This window comes from Arvicola amphibius, chromosome 12, assembly GCF_903992535.2.
Source record: "Arvicola amphibius chromosome 12, mArvAmp1.2, whole genome shotgun sequence".
In the NCBI taxonomy this organism is placed as follows: Eukaryota; Metazoa; Chordata; class Mammalia; order Rodentia; family Cricetidae; genus Arvicola; species Arvicola amphibius.
The window spans coordinates 25,029,012-25,050,323 of record NC_052058.2 but is presented as its reverse complement, the minus strand read 5'-3'; the positions used below and the strand labels follow the sequence as shown (position 1 = coordinate 25,050,323).

Here is a 21,312-nt window from a genome sequence, read left to right as displayed (position 1 = left end):
CTCCCTCCTCCATCCAGGTCTAGGAAGGTGTGCATCCAAACAGACTAGGCTCCCAAAAAGCCAGTACAAGCAGTAGAATCAAAATCCGGTGTCATTATCATTGGCTTCTCAGTCCGCCTTCATTGTCAGCCATATTCAGAGAGTCTGGTTTGATAACATGCTCATTCAGTCCCAGTCCAGCTGGCCTTGGTGAGCTCTCATTAGATCAGTCACACCGTCTCCATGGGTGGACGCACCCCTCGCGGTCCTGACTATCTTAAAATATATATGAATATACACATGTATGTGTGTGTGTGTGTGTGTGTGTGTGTGTGTGTGACACACCCATATACATTCAGATATCCTTTGCCTAAGCTTCTCAGGTAGTCATTCCCTTTTGGCAGAGCTCTGTAGCACAGGCAGCTCTCAAAACTGATTTTCTTACCTCAGGCTTTCAGGTAGCTAGGATTACAGCCTGTACAGCCAGGTCTGGCTGTTTAAAATGTTGATACAGTTCGGTTGGTAGAGTGCTTGTCCGGCATGCACATAGCCCTGGGTTCAGTTCCCTAGCACCAAGTAAACCAGGCTTGGTGGCACAAACCTGTGATCCCAAAATTTAGGATGAGTGAATATTATCAGAAATTCATGCTCATTCTTGATTACATATGGTCAATTTGAGGGTAGCCTAGGGGACACGAGACCTTCCTTTGTCAAAACAAATCAAACAAATAAACAAAAAACAAATGCTTTAAACTTTACGGACAAATCAGTGATGAAGGCTTGGGGGACTTACCAATTGGAGGTTTAGGGATGGCTCCGTATGAAACTGATAACCTCCCTCTCTTTCCATTACTTAAGTTCCAGGAGTCACCCCCTTGGCTTTTGCCTTCTCCCGCTCCTGTTGGAAAAGTGGACGTCGAATCAGCACAACTAAAGGATGGAAACCAAAGTCAGCCTGTGGCCGGCTCTGTAGACAGTTCAAGGGGCAGTTCATCGTCGTTGTCCAAGGTCTGTATGAGTGTGTGCTGGTTTAAAAATAGTTCTTATGAAGTTTTGGATAATACAATTCATGTATATTGTGGAGGTTCATATTAAACATATTAGCCCTACTTTACCAGTTCTAGAAGGCACAGGTTTGTGCTTTTATAGCCATTGGCTTTGATTGCCATGGGTATGGTCTGTACTCCCAAAGACAGCCACTTGCAGTCATGTAAGGAGACTAAGTAGATTCTGAGTATGAGAGGGTAAATGCATTTCTTTTTTTCTATTTTTAAAAAAAACTATTTTTTCATTTTACATACCAATCCCAGTTCCCATTCCCTCCCCTCCTCCCATTCCTTCACCTTCTTCCCCACTCTATCCCCCATCCTCTCCTCAGAGAGGGTAAGGCATATTGCTTTGAGGAAGGACCAAGTTCCTCCTTACTATATCTAGGCTGAGCAAGGTATCCATCCAAAGAGAATGGGTTCCAAAAAGACAGTACAGGCAGTAGGGATAAATCCTGGTCCCATTGCCAGTGGCCCCACAGTCTGCCCCCATATAGCTGTCACCCACTTTCCCAGGGCCTAGTTTAGTCCTATGCTGGTTCCTTCCATATCTGACCAGAGTTGGTGAGCTCCCCATTAGCTCAGGTCAGCTGTTTTAGTGGGTGTCCCCATCATGGTCTTGACCTCTTTGCTCATATTCACTCCTCTCTCTCTTCAACCAGAGTTTGGGAACTCAGCCCAGTGCTCTGCCGCAGGTCTCTTCCTCTGCTTCCATCAGTTGCTGGATGAAAGTTCTATGGTGACATTTAAGATAGTCATCAATCTGACTATGGGGCAAGGCCAGTTCAGACACCCTCTCCACTATTGCTTAGGGTCTTAGCTGGAGTCATCCTTGTGGATTCCTGGGAATTTCTCTAATGCCAGGTTTCTTGCTAGCCCCATAATGGCTCCCTCAGTCAAGATATCTCTTTCCTTGCTCTCTGTCTCTGTCCTTCCCCATCTTGAGTATCCCATTTCCTCAAATTCTCCCCACCTTCTGCCCTCCCTTCTCTCTCCACCCCCATGCTCCCAATTTTCTCAGGAGATCTTAACAAAAGTATTCTTACTTGTCCACAAATGAGCATCTTTCCGAAGCCAGGGCTGTGATCATTCTTTTCTAGGGTTACTCTTGTGTGAACTAAACCTCCACACACAAAGTGCTTTCTGCTCCTTGAGAGACCAGTGGGAGGCCTTTAGCATGGTTGCATGATGTGTCCTGCATTGGTGATGGAAAATTGAGTAGAAACAGAAATAACTCCATGACTTTCTTTCACAGGATCGACCGCTATCAGCCAGAGAGAGGCGGCGACTAAAGCAGTCACGGGAAGATGCACTCCCCTCAGGTGAAGCTGAAGTCTTTGTCTGGTTGGTTGTTGATGGCTGCCCAGAAGGACTGGCTCTGGTTGTTAGGTGTACAAACTTGGAGACAGCAATGACCATCTGGGAGTGATTTTGTAGAGTTCTTAAAATTTCTTAGATAAGCCTTATAAAATATTGTAGAGTACCAACTCTTGACTATGTGTCTGAGAAAGAGGACTGGAAGGAGAGCAGGGAGTGGAGAGACGCTGACAGTTAAGAGGACGTGATGCTCTTGCACAAGACTTGGCTTCAGATCCCAGAACCTAGGTGGGAGCTAGAAACCGCCTTTGACTCCAGTTCCAGGGGGTCTGACACCCTCTTCCCACCTTCCACTCACACACATAGCATAGAAATTTAAAATCTAAAAATCTTAAACAAGTAAGTAAATTTTAAAAAGACAGAGAAAGCCAGAGGATTTTGAACTATGACATCTCAGGCTGGAAATCAGGTGAATGTTTAACTTGTTTTTCCCATCCAGACCCTGATGGTCAGGGAGCCACACCTGGCTAAGAAATGTAGGGGTTTTGGTTTCTTTATTTTTTGGATCTCGGTATGTAAGCCTTGGCTGGTCTGGAACTCACTATGTAAACTAGGCTGGTCTTGAAAACAGAGATCCATCTGCCATTGCCTCCTGAGTGCTAGATTAAAGGTGCATGCTGCTTGACTCTGGATAATTCTTTTTTGTTGTTGTTGTTGTTGTTTTTCAAGACAGGGTTTCCCTGTGTAACAGTCCTTGCTGTCCTGGAACTAGAATTCTATTTATTTTATGTATATGAATGTTTTACTTGCATGTAAGCCACATGTATGCCTAGTGCCCATAGAAGTCAGAAGTCATTGCTTACCTGAAACTGGAGTTATGGGTGGTTGTGAGCCACTGTGTGTGTGCTAGGAACAGAACTCAAGTCTCCTGCAAGAGCATCAAGTGCTCTTAATTGCTGAGCCACCTCTCCAGCCCCTCTGTGGGTCCTTCTTACTGCAATCATCTAAAAGTTGTGTTACCGGCTTTCCTCTATTAAAGGTGACACTCTCTCCAACGTTACAGTAAATGTGTAAAGGGTAGTATCTTGTTTCATATTCGTAATCATCCCCAAAGGGAGGAAGTGTTACCCTGTGGTTTCACAGGGTTAAGTAACTTGCCCAAGCTTCAAAGCTGGAGAAAAAAAAAAGAACTAAATTTGGACTGAAATGGCAGACCCCAGAATGATGAATATGCTATTTGGGTTGCTCTGGCTGACTCCTCCTATGGTATCTTCTGTACTCAATACACCACAAACAGCTACTGGGGGGGGGGTTCATATTTTCAGGCCCTTCAGTCCGGAGAACTCAGAGTGCAGCGGAGCCAGTGAAACCACAAGAAGACTACCAGCCTACCCCTGCCCGACGATTCTCTTCTGACTGCAGCATCCCTCAGGTGCATCCCACAGTCCTGAGGGTCTATTCCTGGGAGACCTAATGCCGTAAACTTCAAAGATGTCAGCATTATTTCTTTGGGGCATTGCTGACCAAGCTATTTCTTTTTGGAGACAGGGTCTCAGATGCCAAGGCTGACCTGGAACTTACTGTGTAGCTGAGGGTGACCTCCAGATCCTCCTGCCTCCATGTTCTAGGTGTTGAGAATACAAGCATACACTATTATATTCAGTTCATTTGAAGATAAAATCTTGCTGGGTAGCCCAGCATGACATTGAACTCTTAGTTCTCCTGTCTCAGTATCTGTCTTAATGTTCTATTGCTAGGAAGAGACACATGAACTAAAAGCATTTAGTTAGGGCTTGCTTACAGTTTCATAGTCTTTGCCCGTTGTCGTCATGACGGCACATAGGCGGTCTTGGTGCTGGAGGAGCTGAGAGTTCCAATCTGGATCCGCAGGTAGCAGGAAGAAAGCAAAACCCTGGGCCTGGCCCACACCCAAAGCCCACACCCAATGACACACTTCCTTCAATGAGGCCACATCTACTCCAACAAGAGCACCTCTAATAGTGCCACTCCCTGGAGACCAAGCATTCAAATCTGTGGGGGCCATTCTTATTCCAGCACCTATGTGCTGATTTCTGGGATTAAAGAAAGGTGTGTGCCACCATGCCTAGCCGTCTTTTTGACTTTTGATTAAGGAAGGGACTCATGATGGGGAAGGGGGAAGGTGGCACATGCCTTTAATCTCAGCACTTGGGAGGCAGAAGCAGGTGGATCTCTATGAGTTCAAGGCCAGCCTGGGTCTATAAGCGTGAGTTCCAGGACAGCCAAGGTTACACAGAGAAGCCCTGTCTTGAAAAACCAAAAAAAAAAAAAAAAACCTCACAAAACCAAAACCCCAAACAAACAAACCAAAAATGGAACTCAAATAGTAATTAAAAGGATTATGCTTAACTTGTTGAAGGTACACATTTTTTAAAATATGTATGAGTGTTTTGCCTGTATGTGTATCTGTTCACTACATGCATGCCTGGTGCTCATGGAGGCCAGAAGATCCCCTAGAACCTGATTTACAGATGGTGGTGAGCTACCATGTGGGTGCTGGGGAATGACTTTGTGCTCTTAATGACTAAGTGATCTCTGCAGTCCCTGGGCTATATATTTTCCAGGCATTCTTGCTAACAGTTGGAAGTTTAGTTAGAATCCTTTCTTAGGGAATCATCTTGTTCTCTCTCTCTCTCTCTCTCTCTCTCTCTCTCTCTCTCTCTCTCTCTCTCTCTCTCTCTCTCTCTCTCTCTCTCTCTCTTTGATATTGAGGATTGAACCTGGGGCCTCACACGTGGTAGGCCAATATAGTACCAATAAAGTATATTCCCTAGACCATTTTTCTACTTTTATTTCAAGACAGGGTCTTACAATCTCACTGATTGATCTTATATTCACTGTGTAGCCTAGGCTGTTCTGGAACTCACTCTGTAGACCAGGCTGACTTGAATTTAGATCCACCTGCCTCTGTCTCCTGAGTACAGGGATTAAAGATGTGCACCACAACTGCCTGGTGTTCATTGAATAAATTGACTTCAAGTCTTCTATCAGTTTCTCCTCATTAATTGCATGCAAGGTACATTGTGTCTAGTTATTGCACTTAAATATTTGGAGTATTGCATTCTGGTTTTATTGTTCTTTCCAATTACTAACAGGAAAAGAGACTGACACATGGTCTGTCTGAGGATGAGTTAAGTTCCTCTACAAGCTCAACTGACAAATCAGATGGGGATTCTAGGGAGGGGTAAGTTCTTGGTTTTCTGACTCAGTTCTATTTGCACTGAGTCTAAAAAGTATTCCTAACTGTGGTACTCATAACATTACAAATGTTTAGTGGTACATACTGGAGCTTAAAATACATCTGAGAGGAGTACATTTGAGATGGCTCAGTGGTTAAGAAGGCTGGCTTTTCTTCCAAAGAACCTGGGTTCACTTTCCAGCACCCACAAGACACCTTACAACCATCTGTAACTCCAGTTCCAAGGGATCCAACATCATCATCTTGTTTCCATGAGCACTGCTTGCATTTGGTACACATATATGCAAGAAAGACACCTGCACACATAAAATAATTTTGTTTTGTTTTGTTTTTTGAGACAGGGTTTTCTGTGTAACAACCCTAGCTGTAATGGTCTGCCCTGTCCCTTTAAGAGACAAGCCACACCCACTCCCTCCCAAAACTGATCTTCAGCTTCCAGCCTGAGTCCCTTCCCCCCTCCCTTTCCTCCTCTCTGCCTCTCTCTCTCTCTGCTCTTCTCTCTTCTCCCTTCTCCCCTTCCCTTCCATAACCCACTAAATAAATATCCAACTTCACTCTGCATGGTGTGCCTATCCATCTCACTCTCTCACCTGCCATGAGGCTTCCTTCCTAGGACCTGGCTGCCTTCATGGCCTGTGTGGTCTTGGGACCCGCTGCCCACTGCCTGCTGCCACTCAAGGACCTGCAGCATTTTACTTAAACCATTACATTAGCTTTCCTGGAACTAGCTGTGTAGACCAGGCTAACCTCAAACTCAGAGAGATCCGTCTGCCTCTGCTTCCCAAGTTCTGGGATTAAAGGTATATGCACCACCTCTGCCTGGCCATAAATTTTTAAAAATTTTAAAATATATCTATCTTCTATGAAAATAATGTAATTTTCATTCAGAGTTCATTCAGTTTTTTGTTTGTTTGTTTGTTTTTGGTTTGGTTTGGTTTTCTTGAAACAAGGTTTCCTGTCCTGGAACTTGCTCTGTGGACCAGGCTGGCGTTGAACTCACAGAGATCTCCGTGCTTCTGCCTCCTGAGTGCTGAGATTAAAGGCAAGCACACTGCCCCCCTCCCCACACACCCTGGCTTCAGTCAGAGTTCTTATAGAGCGTATTCTCTATAGTCTGTAGTAGTTATCAGTGTTGACTGTCTTTTCCTTAGAGCTTTCGTGACACACACATACCCTTGCCTTTTCTGGAATTCTAAATACATGAGTATTAGACTGCTTATAGATGTACACAATATCTATGATGCTCTGATTGTTCTACACTTTTTCTTCATTCTGTTTTTCATAGATTCTATTGCTACAAAGATTTGAGCTTACTTGCCTGTCTTGTGTCTAGTCCATTAGCCCCATCTAGGACCTTGTGGTTTCGTCTCTTGAGTTTAGCATTGGCCTGTTGAATGTTTCCCTTGCTGGTCCCATGGCATGCTTGTGCTTTTGTAGCTATATGAAATATATTCATAATAACGAATGTCTTCATCTACTCATTCTGTTACTTGTGTCACTTCTGGGTTTGTTTCCATAAATTTCATTCCCTCCGCCCTTAACAATGGTGCTCTTTCCTGCTTCTTTTTAGTTTTGAGTGGAGTGGACCCTGTAAATTTTAGCTCTCTGAAGCTAGTATTTCTGTGTTTCTGTGACTATTCTTGACTCTTATATTTGTGTAAAATTAAGTCACTTGAAAATAGCTGAATTTATATGTAAAGTTGGGTTGTTTCTTTCTGACCCTCTCCTTTTACAGATTCCTCTCACCTTCTGCTAGCAATGACTGTTGAACCCTGACCCTTGCTTCTGCAGGTCAGAAAGCCTGAAGCTCTTTCTATATCACGAGATGCCTGTGGTCTGCCCTAGACTAACCCTGGACTCCTTTCCAAGGCCACCTATTGATTTTGTTCACCCTCTGTTGCCTTCCTGTAGCTGATTTTTTTGTTTTGTTTTTTTTTAATTTTATTTATTTATATTTTATGTATGAGTGCTCTGCCTATATACCTGTAGGCCAGAAGAGGGTATCAGGTCCTATTAGAGATGGTTGTGAGCTACCATGTAGGTGCTGGGAATTGAACTCAGGACCTCCAGAAAAACAGCCAGTGCTCTTAACCACTGAGCCATCTCAACAGTCCCCCTGTAGCTGATTTTTTGTCTTTTACAAGATTCTAGTTGCTGTAGAAGGGTCAATCTGCCAGCACAGGAGCATTTGCGAGCTGAACTCCCTAAGGGTCATTTCACATCTATCTAGCTTTTGTCATGAAGTCAAGTAAATACTAAGGAGCCTCCCCTTCCTTCCCCCCCCCCCCCCCCCGCCCAGGAAAAGTCATACGAATGAAATGAGTGACTTGGTACAGCTGATGACTCAGACTCTAAAGCTGGATTCTAAAGAGAGTTGTGAAGATCTCCCAGTGCTAAATCCAGTGCCAGAATTCAGACTTCATGGGAAGTATCGCGACACGCTGGTACTTCACGGCAAAGTTTCAGAAGACGCGGAGCTTCACTGCAAAGAGCTGCCTTCAGGTGACTAGTTCTTGTTTTGTTTTGTTTTCGAGACAGGGCTTTTCTGTGTAACACTCCTGGCTGTCCTGGAACTCACTTTGTAGACCAGGCTGGCCTTGAACTCACAGAGATCCACCTGCCTCTGCCTCCTGAGTGCTAGGATTAAATGTGTGCACCACCACTACCCAGCTAGTTTATTCTTTTACAGCAGCGTAGCAAATGCAGTTATTGGAGAACAAGACTAATGCTGTAAGTTGTTTTTGTTTTTAATTTTTTGTTTGGATAGCTATATATAGTCAGTAGATACATTTCAAAATTTCATGAAAATATATGTCTTTACATTTTGGTTTTATGAGACAATGTCTCATGTAGCTCAGGTTGCCATTAAACTTGCTTGTGGCTGAGGACTCCTTTGAACCCTGATCTTCTGGCCTCAGCCTCTCAAGTGCTGGAATTTGTGGATATGTACAGTGCAGTGCAGTGCAGTGCAGTGCAGTGCAGTGCAGTGCCATGGAGATCAGAGGCACTGGATTCCCAGAAGAGGGCTTCCGATTCCCTGAAGTTAGGGTTACAGGTTGTGAGACACCTGGTGTGGGTACTAGGATTGAATTCAGGTCCTCTAGCAACAAGTACTCTTTTTTTTTTTAAGATTTATTTATTTTATATACAAGTATTCTGCTTGCATATCTGCAGGTCAGAAGAGGGCACCAGATCTCATTACGGGTGGTTGTGAGCCACCATGTGATTGCTGGGAATTGAGCTCAGGACCTCTGGAAAGAGCAGCCAGTACTCTTAACCACTGAACCATCTCTCCAAGCCATTTCTCCAGCCCCTTGAAAACTGATTTTTAAAAGTAACTGTAAACAATAAGCCTTATAACATTGCATAAAGTATTTGATCTTTTAAGTGGATTTTCTTCAAGTTATAGAATTGTTAATTGTTCATTCTTTCAGTTAGTTTTTTTAGATTTTGGAAATGATAGCATGAAGCTTAATGACTAATTTTTAGTCATTAAAACACTAGATGTGAAACTCAGTTGCAGGCCATTACCTAACATGTACAAGGTTCTAGGTTCCATTCATCCCTAGCACCCCCAAAACTATTTTTCTTTTCTTTGAGGCAGGGTTTCTTTGATCCAGGACAAGCTCCAAAACTACAGAGAAACCCTGTCTTGAAAAACCAAAAATAAATAAATAAATAATAAAATAAAATAAACGCAAAAAAGTATATTATTTATTATTTTTTGATACTTTGGGTTATTTCTTTTGTTTTTGTTGTTGTTGTTTTGTTTTGGAAATATGGTCTCTCTATCTGGCTTCAGCTGTCCTGGAATTTATTATGTAGTCCAGATGGGCTTTGAACTCCATGATCCTCCTGCCTCTGCCTCCTGATAGCTGGGATTGAAGGCATGTGTCACCATGCCCAGCTCAGAAAAAGGTATATAAATGGAGTCATTAAGACAAATTCTTATTGACGTGAAAATAATTGCAACAGGACTTTTAGAGATTGTATTGTTCTTGCTGTAGTGGTATTTATGTTCCCTGTTTTTGTTGCTGCATATTCAGCTATCATACCAGGTTCTGAGAAGATCAGGAGAATAGTTGAAGTCTTGAGAGCTGATGTAATCCAGGGCCTGGGGATTCAGCTTCTAGAGCAGGTGTATGACCTTTTGGAGGAGGAGGAAGATGAATTGGAGACAGAGGTAAGGGGCTTAGGCTGTGTTATAGACTTTTAAATGTAATTTATGTACCATGCATCTTGCCTATTTGAAGTGTATATTTCAGTAGTTTTCCATGTTCGGTCATCACAAGTAGTGTTTGAACATTTTCCCTGTTCCCCACAGAAACCTTAGGCCACTAGTAATGTCTCCCATTGTCTGCTGAGTTCCCACCTACCCCTAAGCAAAGAACAAATGGTTCTTTTTGCAGATATTTGCATATATTTCCTATTCTGAACAATTTGTATAAATGGAATCTCATACAAGTGATCCTTGTAATATTTTGAAGTCATCCATGTTATAACATGTACCAATACTTCAGTCTTTTTCATGGCCAAACATATTACCCTGGGAGTTTTGTTTATTCATCAGTTGATGGATATTTGTGTGGTTTCCATTGTTTTTAACTACTCTGAACACTCATGGGCAAGTTTTTGTGAGGCTCCACTTTTCTTGGATTTATGCATTTCCTTTAGGAGTGAAATTGTTTGATCATACAATAGCTATATTGAAATGTTAGGGCAATTCCCAGAATGTTTCCTAAAGTAACTACACCATTTTATATTCTCACTAGCTGTATATAAGGTAAGACTCTGCTTATCCACACCCTTGACAATCCTTGTTATTGTCTGCTTAGTTATAGCCATTCATTGGATATAAAATGGTATTCATTATGTTTGGTTTATATTTCCCTAATGACTTATGATGTGTATATTTTCATATACTCCTAACAATTTGCTTTTTTTTGAGAAATGTTTATTTCAAACTTGGGCTATTAACCTTTAGGGGGCTGGAGGTGGCACATGCCTTTAATCCCAGCACTCAGGAGACTGAGGCAGTGAGTTTGGGGCCAACCTGGTCTATAAAAACAAGTTCCAGGACAGGCTCCAAAGCTACAGAGAAACCCAGTCTCAAAAAACAAAAAAAAAAACAAACAAACAAACAAACAAAAAAAAAACCCCAAAACAAAGCCAAAACCAAAACCAAAAAACCTTTAGGGGGATGGAGAGATGGCTCACCAGTTAAGAGCACTGCCTGCTCTTCCAAAGGTCCTGAGTTCAATTCCCCCCAACTACATGGTGGCTCACAGCCATCTGTAATGAGATCTGGTGCCCTCTAGAGGAAGAGACCTGTAGGTCATCCTCATCAACTTAGACCATGAAACCCAGTATGGACAAGTTCAACAGAACCGCCAGGGTATAAATATCATTTTTTCTATTAAACTTTAAATTGTCCAATTTTTATATATTCTGAATACAAGTCTCTCATCAGATGTAAGATTTGTAAATGTTTCTCCTAATATACAGCAATGTTTGATTCAGTTCTTATACTACGAGCCTATACAGATTTTCTGTTTGTGAGTCAGTTTGATAAGTTGTTTATTTCTAGGACTTTCTCAGTTTCAACTAGTTTATGCAGTTGGTTGCCATATAATCATTTATAGTTGTTACAATATTTTATTTGTATAGAATTGAAAGTAATAGTTCCATTTTAATTTCTAATTTTCATATTCTGAATCTTCTCTCTTGCTTAATCTGTTTAAAACTTTGTAAACTTTTAGTAGCACATGATTATAGTCTCAAGTTCTCAGAAGGCTGTGGCAGAAGAGGAAGGCACTCAATTCCCAGTGTTTCAAACCAGCTGGGCGATACAGAGATCTGTCTGAGAGACAGGACGAGTGGGCAGGGGTGGTCGGGGAATTTGGCTGGAGGAGGAGAAGAGGACTGAGGAAGTCGTCTCTGGTTTTCTTGGGATGCTGTGCCATGTGTCCTGGGACAAGGTGATTGAAGCCCCATTTTTTTTTTTTTTTATTAAACCCATTTTTTTTTTTTAGTGTGGCTGAACCCACAGTTGAATCCCTGTCCAACAGGCTCTGCTAGGCAGAGAGGAGCTCTTGCTTCTTGGCTGAACTCTCCTGAATTTTAGCTTCAGTTTCACAGTAGGATGACAGACATGGTGATTCCTGCTTCTCTCAGAAAGATCACCTTTCACCTGGAAGCAAGGAGGCCTATGTGAAGGTTTGGTGGCTATTGACCAATTCACATACTAAGACTCATTGTTCCCACCAAATTTTGTTAGATGTTCTTTTTAAAGCTATTTTTATTGAGCTGTGACTGTTTTGTTTTGTATGTATGGCTGTTTCACCTGCATGTATGTAGATAGACCTGCTGCCCTTGGAGGCTGGAAGAGGACATTGGATCCCCTGGAACTGGGATTACAAATGGTTGTTTGTTGACTGGGAATTAAACCCAGGTCCTCTGGAAAAGCAGCTCTTAACTACTGAACCAATTTCCAGCCCTTATTAAATATTCTTGGATGAATTTTTAAAATAAATCCTTTAAAGTTTTTTGTTTGTTCTTTAAAAAATTTAGAGCCAGGCAGTGGAGGCACAAACCTTTAATCTTAGCACTCAGGAGTCCAAGGCAAACAGATCTGTGTGTTAGTTCAAGGCCAGCCTGGTTTATAGAGCTAGTTCCAGGACAGCCAGGGCTACACAAAGAAACCCTATGTTGAAAAAAAATTTAGATTTCATTTTTATGTGTATGAATGTTCTGTTTGCATGTTTGTCTGTGGATCATGTTCATGCCTACCAAGGTCAGAAGAGGCAGTTGATCCCCGGGGCTGGATTTATTTAGGGACAGTTGTGAGTTACCATGTGGTGCCTAAAATTGAACACAGGTTCTCTGCAGGGACGAGTGCTCCTAACTGCGGAGTCACCTCTCCAGCCCCTCTCTTCATAAAAATTACATTAATTTATTGTGTGTGTATGTGAGAATACATATGCATGCATGTGCATATACACATGCACACATACCATGGCAAACATGGAGAGTAAAGGACAATTCTCGAGAGTTGGCTCTCTTTGCACTCTGTGGTTTCTTGGGATTAAATGCAATGCAAAGGGTCATCAGGCTTCAGTGGCAAGTGTCTTTACCCACTGAGTCACCTAACCAACCCTTGAATAAATATTCCATCATTCATTCTATGCTTATTCTCCAGCCCTCACATTGTCATTTTTCAGTTGACCACATGTTCAATAAAATAGCACTTGAAACCAGGTAGTGGTGGCGCACACCTTTAGTCCCACACTCAGGAGGCAGAGGCGGTCATATCTCTGAGTTCAAGGCCAACCTGATCTACAGAGCAAGTTTTCAGTCAGCCAGGGCTACACAGAGAAACCCTGTCTCAAAAAAATAAAATAGCACTCGGTTTTGTTTTTCTGTTTCTTTTCTGTTTTAGACAGGGTCCCATGTAGCCTAGACTGACCTCAGATTTGCTGTGTAGCTGGAGATGACTTTGAACTTCTGATACTCCGACTTCCCCACCCCAAGTGCTGCGATTATAGGCATCTGCTGCCAAATCCAGCGTGTGCAGTGCTGGAGACCAAGCCCAGTGCTCCTATATGTGAGGCAAACATCCCAGCCACCATGCGTCTCTATTTTCTCATGAATAGTTTCACATTCTGGGTTTTTTTTATGTAAACAATATTCTGTCTGTGTGTATGCCTGCAGGCCAGAAGAAGACACCAGACCCCTTTACAGATGGTTGTGAGCCACCATGTGGTTGCTGGGAATTGAACTCAGGGCCTTTGGAAGAGCAGGCAATGCTCTTAACCTCTGAGCCATCTCTCCAGCCCCCACATTCTGGTTTTTAATGAGGCATCTTTGTAGCATAAACTGGCCTCCCAATGCTGCTGTGATAGACTTGTGTTCTTAGCTAGGTTATCTTTTTTCTTTTTTTAATGGCAGGGTCTCATGTTGCCTAAAATGGTTTCAGATTCACTATGTAGGCTGGCCTTGAATGCTTAATCCTCCTGCCTCCATCTCCAAGTCGTGTATTTTTACCAGAATACCATCAAAGTGACATTGTATCTTCAGTGAATTATATCAGAATATGTATCATACCCATTCAGCATCCTAGGTGTTATTCTAAATTTATGCGTCCATTTCAACAGATATTGCATGCCATACCTTGTTGGGTTATTTGTAAGCCTCACTCTTTTCTATTTCGGACCGCACAAAGTTTACTTAGCTTGCCTTCAACTCACTCAGGCAGGCCTGGAACTTGAGTAGATGGGATTCCGGTGTGGATTGTAAGTTGTGAAATTTTACGTAGACGTCAGCAAGATGATTCAGCGGGGAAAGCTGCTGTCACACAAAAGTGGAAGCAGAGGCCGGGCTACAGAACTGCCCTCTGCCCTCCACATGTGCACGGCGTGTCTGAACTCACACAACTGTACACATCTTACACACACAATAGTTTTATGCAAACAGAACTAGTAGTATTTCCCATATGGTTTTCTCCTGGTATCGTTGGAAGTAAGACAGCAAATTCAGGAGAGTAGAGAAGATGAAGCAGTTTTCATGTACAATTCAGCAGAAAAGGCAGAAGTGGCCAGTGTGCTGATTTGGCACAAGACAGTGCTTTTTTAAGTTCCCCAAACCAAGAAATTCCCATCCATTTTTTTGCCCCCATCCCAAATTCTCCACCTTATTGTTTAGCTTACCTAACGAATAATCTGGGGCTTGAAGACTGCCCCTTTTTTGATGATGGCCTGTGTGTAACCAACTGCCTACAACTTCCCACCGGTTCTATTCCATGACAAGCAGGTGTCAGCTGCTAGCTTGAGGCTCAGTCCCTCCTGCTCAATTGCAACGGTGACCGCTGAGGTACCTCCTGCTGAGATGGACCTGTTATTACAGTGTGATGCTTAGGAAAACTTTTGTTTTACGATCAGAGGAATTATTTTTCTGTTATGTACTAATTTTCTTATCTGTTTCTCAACTAGGCACGATTACGGGAGCACATGGGTGACAAGTATACAACTTACAGTGTGAAAGCTCGCCAGTTGAAGTTTTTTGAAGAAAATGTGAATTTTTGAGATTTGTTCTAATGTGCTGCCAGAACTAAAGACTATTTTCAAAGGTTTTTCCTCTAAACAACAACAACAGGCCCTGTTTCAGTTATTCAAAGGTCACTCACTCGCTGTCTTCAGTGTCTCTTTGGGGCTTCTTAGTATGAAACATGAGATGGAGTAGACTCGTGAAACAAGTTCACAGAGGAAAAAACAAACTTGGGATATAGTTTTATTTTTATGGAGAAAAATGTTATATTTGTTTGTTACTATTTACTGAGCCTTAAGCCAACATTATACCTAGTTTATTTTTTTAAGATATTAACTAGCTTAAAATGGGGCCAGAAAACATTGGATTATATTGTACTACAGTGAAGAAAAAACTGACATCTCGTAATATGTGGTATTGTTTATAACCTTAGAGAGTAGTGATGTTTATTTTCTAATGTCAACTTAGTATACTATTCTGGGAATAGATTTAAAGAACGTGAAGTTCTGTGTTGCATTTGAACAACGTTTTTTGAACATAAATGAACTTTTATAATATTTTCATTTAATCTGAATCTTAGTAAGTTTCAGTCTTTAGACTCTTAGGACGCTTGTGTCATCTAAAGTATAGATTTGTGACTCATTTCTTTTTTCTGTCAGCAAAAACATCTCTTAAATGTGAATTCCTCTTTCACCTAAGCAGTGTCCAAGGAAAGCCCAGGTCCTTAGATTCTATTGGATGCAGGCAATGTTTTTCTTTATGTATAATAAAGTGTCAGTTGAGTTTCTAGGTTTGTTTTTTGTTTGTTTTTTGTTTTGTTTTGTTTATTGAGACAGGGTTTCTCTGTGGCTTTGGAGCCTATCCTGGAACTAGCTCTTGTAGACCAGGCTGGCCTCCAACTCCCAGAGATCCACCTGCCTCTGCCTCCTGAGTGCTGGGATTAAAGGCGTGTGCCACCACCGCCCGGCTGAGTTTCTGTATTTTAAATGTATAACTGTACGACTGGATGCAGTGGTGCACACTTGAATCCTAGCATCTGAGAAACATAGGGAGGTGGGTCATGAGTTCAGGCTAGGCTGGATGACTAAGTAAGTTCAAAGCCAGCTATACTAGAGATTTTCATCGCAAAAATAAAAGTCATAATTGTATATCATATGTTACTTAATAAGTAATGTTCATGTAGAAAGATTTTTACAAATAAAATACAAGTTTTTGATAAATTTTCAGTGTTTAAGATTAATTTTATGAGTGTGTGTCTGTGTGCTCCTGCCTGAGGAGGCCAGAAGAGGATGTTGGATCCCCTGGACTTGGCTTTGCAGGTAGGTGATTGTGAGCCACCTGATGTGGGTGCTGGGAACTGAACCCAGGTTTTCTACAAGAGCAGCAGGTTCTCTGAACTGCTGAGCCATCTCTTCAACCCTATCCCTATTTTATTTAAAGGACTGAAAATTACTCCAAATGTTGTTTGTCTGTTTCCTCAGCCAGGGTCTCACTGTGTAGCTCTGGTTGTCCTGACTGACCTCAAACTCACAAGAGATCCACCTGTTTCCGAGTGCTGGTTTTAAAGGCCTGCACCACTGGCTCCAAGTGTTTTGTTTGTAAGGAAAAAAGATTGTTTGCTTTGAGAATTATACTGTAGCAGGAATAACAAAACCCCACAGATATTGGGGTTTAACCTAAAGATCAGAAAAGCAAAGCAGCCAAACACTAGAGAGACCTTATACTTCTAACCAAATTTTCACCCCGAAAGGGTGAGATCTTGTCTCCACAGATCCTCAGATTCCACAATCAGTAAGCTCCTGTCTCTTCCCCTTTTTATTCCTCTCTCTGCCCAGCCTTATCACTCCTGTCTCCACCTCCCTGGTACTGGGATTAAAAGTGTATGATTCTCGGGCTGGAGAGATGGCTCAGTGGTTAAGAGCATTGCCTGCTCTTCCAATGGTCCTGAGTTTAATTCCCAGCAACCACATGGTGGCTCACAACCATCTGTAATGGGGTCTGGTGCCCTCTTCTGGCCTGCAAGCAGACACACAAACAGAATATTGTATACATAATAAATAAATAAATAAATAAATAAAGTGGATTAAATTATTTTTTAAAAAAGTGTGTGATTCTCAAACACTGGGATTAAGGTTGTGAGCTACCATCACCCGGATCTGTTTCTGGATCGATTCTGTGTAGTCCAGGATCAAAGAGATCCATCTGCCTCTGTCTCCCAAGTCCTGGAATTAAGGGCGTGTGCCACCACTCTCTGGCCTGTATGGCTGACTACACACCAATGTTTTAATGGTCTCTTTTATTACCTTGTTTTTATTGTGCCAAGAGTTAAAAGTATTGAATGAAGTTAAACTTCTTCACCTTTCAGCCCTAAAGTTCAGGTCCTAAGTCTCTGAGGATTTCAGCATTGCTACAAAGGGTTTATAAGAACAATGTATAGAACCTTTCATGGGTGTAAATATGCAAACAAGCCGGGCAGAGCCGGGCGGTGGTGGCGCACGCCTTTAATCCCAGCACTCGGGAGGCAGAGGCAGGCGGATCTCTGAGTTCGAGGCCAGCCTGGTCTACAAGAGCTAGTTCCAGGACAGGCTCTAGAGACTATAGGGAAACCCTGTCTCAAAAAAAACAAAAAAACAAAACAAAACAAAACAAAAAAAAAAAAAAACCAAGCCGGGCGGTGGTGGCGCACGCCTTTAATCCCAGCACTTGGGAGGCAGAGGTAGGGGGTTTGAGGCCAGCCTGATCTACAAGAGCTAGTTCCAGGACAGGCCCCAAAGCTACAGAGAAACCCTGTCTTGGAAAAAAAAAAAAAGATTCATTTATTTCATATGTATTATTCTTGTTTTGCCTGCACGAATATCTGTGTACCACGCACATGCTTTGTGCCCACAGAGGTCAAAAGGAGCTGGATCTCCTTGAAATGGAATTATAGATTGTTGTGAGCCCCTTGTGAGCACTAAGGACTGAATCTGATGCTTTTAGCTGAAACCATGTCTCTAACCCCCAATTCTTATCTCTTTCACCATTTAACCTCATTTCTGCCTTTGGCCTTTGCCTGCATGTATGTCTGAGAGTGTTGGATCCCCTGGTATTGGAATTATTAGAGTTGTAAGCTGCCATGTAGGTGCTGGGAATTGAACCTGGGTCCTCTGGAAGAGCAGCCAGTGCTCTTGACCACTGAGCATCACTTCAGTTCCCTTGAGTTTTAACTCTACCTGTGCAGGGCAAAAGGGACAACTGGAGCAGGAAACCAATCACTGAGCACCCTGACTCTGAACCCAGAGCCAGGGAAAGAAACATCTTTATCCCTGAACCAGGACCAAAGAAGCATGCCCTGACTCTGAAACTAGTGTCAAAGAAACATACTTTGTCCCAAGAATCAGAGCCAGTAAAAGAATTATGCCCTGGTCCTAAGATTAGAGTCAAAAAGCTAAAAATGACCAGTAAAAGAAACACAGTTTGGCCATAAAGTCAGAGCCATCTCTGCCCCTGACCAACTAAACTAACCAACCCATCTTCTCCCTGGGAAAACTGCACCCCTAAGAATCCCTCTATATAAGTTTCTCTGCCGGTTCAGTTAGAGGCCATGGTTTATCCCTCCCTGGCAGAGGCATCCACTTTCCTGGATTCCTCCTTCTTTTCCAAATAAATCTATTTCTCAAAAGAGTCTTGGGTGATGACCTTCATTCACCGTTGGGGGACTAAACTGAAAAACCTTGCTGAGATGCTCCTTAGGGGGCCTGAGCAAAGCAGAGCAGAACAGAACCTTCCTAGGATGTTCCTTAAGGAGGGCTGAGCAAGGCTGGGCAGAAAAATAAATAAATAAATAAATAAATAAATAAATAAATAAATAAATAAATAAATAAATAAATAAAAGACTTTTTGCCAGACCAGGAGGAGATTGCTACATTTCTGCTGGGGCTTCCCCTTTTAGCAGAGTGTTAGCAAAAGAAGAAACATCTTGGGCGGGAGAAGCAGCAGATAGCTATCCTAGGAAGCTCCCTTAAGGAAACAGAACAGAACTCAGCTGTAACAGCTCTCCAGGAGAAGAGCAGGATCTCTACATCCTGCCGGGAGACCATCCCCCACCGTACTCCAGCTTCAGGTAGCCTGGCTCTGCAATACCTTTCCTCCAGGGCTGAGCTGTCCTATTGCAGGTCTAAGTATCCCCCACCGTACTCCAGCTTCAGGTAGCCTGGCTCTGCAATACCTTTCCTCCAGGGCTGAGCTGTCCTATTGCAGGTCTAAGTATAGCTCAGCTTCCGGAGAAGTCAGGATTATCTCTGCAACACTACAACTGTAACACAGTCCCCTATAACCTCGAAGTTTGTAGCTTTACTATTTATTACGTCTTCTGTCTTTTAAGTTTTCTTTAAAAGAATCTTTTCTGGTCAGACAGTGGTGAACCATGCCTTTGATCCCAGCACTCGGCAGGCAGAGAAAGGGGGATCTCTGTGAATTTAAGGTCAGCCTGGTCTACAGAGGGAGTTCCAGGACAGGCTCTAAAGCTACACAGAGAAACCCTGTCTCAATAAACCAAAAAAATAAAGAAAAATCTTTTAATCTTTTCTGAGTTTGTCAAATTAGGGTCTTTGCTGATGTTATTCTTTTGGTCCCCACCCCTTTCCACGCCCACTCCCAGCGACCTCTGATCTCTCGGTGTCATCCTAAATTCTCTCTTCCTCCCTTCTCTTCCTGGAGACCACGCGTGCTCCCTGCTTCTCTCTCCCTTCTTCCCTCTTTCTCTCTCCCTCTCTCTCCTTCTCTCCTTTAATAAATTATGCCTATTTTCTGTGTCTATGTGCCTTTAACCCGCCGCGGCCGCCTGTTCACATGTGCCCACCTGCCGGTGGGAACCCGCAGCCGCTCCGGGGACCCGCGAGTCTCTGCGCGGCTTCACCAGCCTGCCTGCCCCCGTCCCGCCTGCCCGCCTGCCCGCCTGCCCGCTTGCAACTAGGAATCTGCACCGCTCTGGCAGCTGCGCCGCGAACATTTTTCAAGAACAAAAACTGATGTTAATCTCATAATATGGGAAGTCCTGAGAAATACAACATTGCCTTTAGTAATTTTATATCTGTTAATATGAGACCTTTAAGCACATTTTTCTTTTCAGTCTTTGGAAATATCAGGAGGAACGTCCAGCTTCGATGCTGGTTTCAGAGGTGTCAAAGGGCTGCTTCACTACACACTCGCATCGGTACGTTTCTCACTATTGAGACTTACTGGCCAACAGCCCTCTCCCTCCAAGCCACTTTCCCTCACTCCCAGACACACCTCAGGCTTGCTTCCTCCCTGGCCTTTTGGCTAGGTTGGCCACCATTAGTCTAGCTCCGGCACAATGGATTGGAGGTACTCTGAGTAGGGTTAGGCTCTCAGTCCTGCCCATAGCCATCTCCCAGTCATCTGGTTAGTGCCTGATGGCTTCCTGGGGTCTCTGAGCTTGAGACTTCCTCCTCTGCAATCAATTTAGAATTATTTAAAAATTAAATAAAAATTAAAAAAAAAAAAACCTCTGGCCCGCGGGGGTAGGGTAGGAGCTGTGAAATGGTTCTGCAGGCAAAAGGTTCTGCTGCTAAGCCTACCAACCTGAGTTCAATCCCCGGAACCCACACAGAAGGAATGAACTGATTCCCACATCTGTCCTCTGATCTCTACATGAGGGCCCCCACACAATATATACAAACAAAAAAACAGTGGAAAAGAGGAAAGGGGGGCTGGAGAGATGGCTCAGTGGTTAAGAGCATTGCCTGCTCTTCCAAAGGTCCTGAGTTCAATTCCCAGCAACCACATGGTGGCTTACAACCATCTGTAATGAGATCTGGTGCCCTTTTCTGGCCTGCAGACATACACACAGACAGAATATTGTATACATAATAAATAAATATTTTTAAAAAAAAGAGGAAAGGGGCCATTGATACAGTTCAGCTAGTAAAAGCATTGAACAACCCACGTTCCATCTCCAGAACCTAGACGGTGTAAAGAGATAACCAATGACTAACAAAAACCATCTTCTGACCTCAACGTGCACACACACACACACACAAAATAAAAACCATTTATAAAAAAGTGAGAATTTAAAAAAAACCTAGGAACTTGCAACGACAGAACAAGATGATGTTTACATTTTCTTTTTTTTTCTTTTTTTGGTTTTTTGAAACAGGGTTTCTCTGTAGCTTTAGAGCCTGTCCTAGAACTAGCTCCTGCAGACAGGCTGGCCTTGAACTCAGAGATCCGCCTCCCTCTGCCTCCCAAATGCTGGGATTAAAGGTGTGCGCCACCACCGTCCAGCCTGATGCTTACGTTTTCTAAACATAACATTTAATTTTGGCTTTTTACTAAAATTTTGCAAAATAACCAACAAAAGATCTGTCAGACATAGAATTGCACTATGAATTTTAATTGAAACCATTTGATCTAGGAGTGATGGGGCATGACTTTAAACCCAGTACTCAGGAGGGGAGGGCGGGTGGAACTCTGAGTTCAAGGGCCAGCCTGGTCTACATAATTACAGGATAACAAAAGCTATGTAGAAAGATCTTATCTCAGAAAAAAAACAATCCAAACAAACGAACAAACAAAAAGCATCACCAATAACAACAAAAACCACCATTAAAACAGTTCAATAACTCACAATAGATTGTGAGACTCTGAAAGTTGAAAACCAGGTGTGGTACATATACCCGTAATCCCAGC

General features: G+C 42.8%; 1 protein-coding gene across 5 annotated transcripts in view; it reads left to right on the top strand.

Annotated features, from left to right (window-relative positions):
- Positions 1–15,842, top strand: part of Nek4 (NIMA related kinase 4) — a 50,692-nt gene extending 34,850 nt beyond the window's left edge. For 4 of the 5 annotated variants that reach the window (XM_038349727.1, XM_038349726.1, XM_038349723.1 and 1 more), the window contains 7 exons: positions 838–987; positions 2,281–2,347; positions 3,668–3,774; positions 5,477–5,565; positions 7,880–8,082; positions 9,627–9,763; positions 14,568–15,842. In XM_038349727.1, coding sequence (XP_038205655.1) covers positions 838–987; positions 2,281–2,347; positions 3,668–3,774; positions 5,477–5,565; positions 7,880–8,082; positions 9,627–9,763; positions 14,568–14,660 — 846 coding nt within the window. In that variant the 3' untranslated portion in view covers positions 14,661–15,842. Of the gene's footprint in view, positions 1–837; positions 988–2,280; positions 2,348–3,667; positions 3,775–5,476; positions 5,566–7,879; positions 8,083–9,626; positions 9,764–11,612; positions 12,905–14,567 lie in introns of those variants that run through there. The other variant, XM_038349724.1, reaches the window with a different exon arrangement.
- The last annotated feature ends 5,470 nt before the right edge of the window (positions 15,843–21,312 follow it).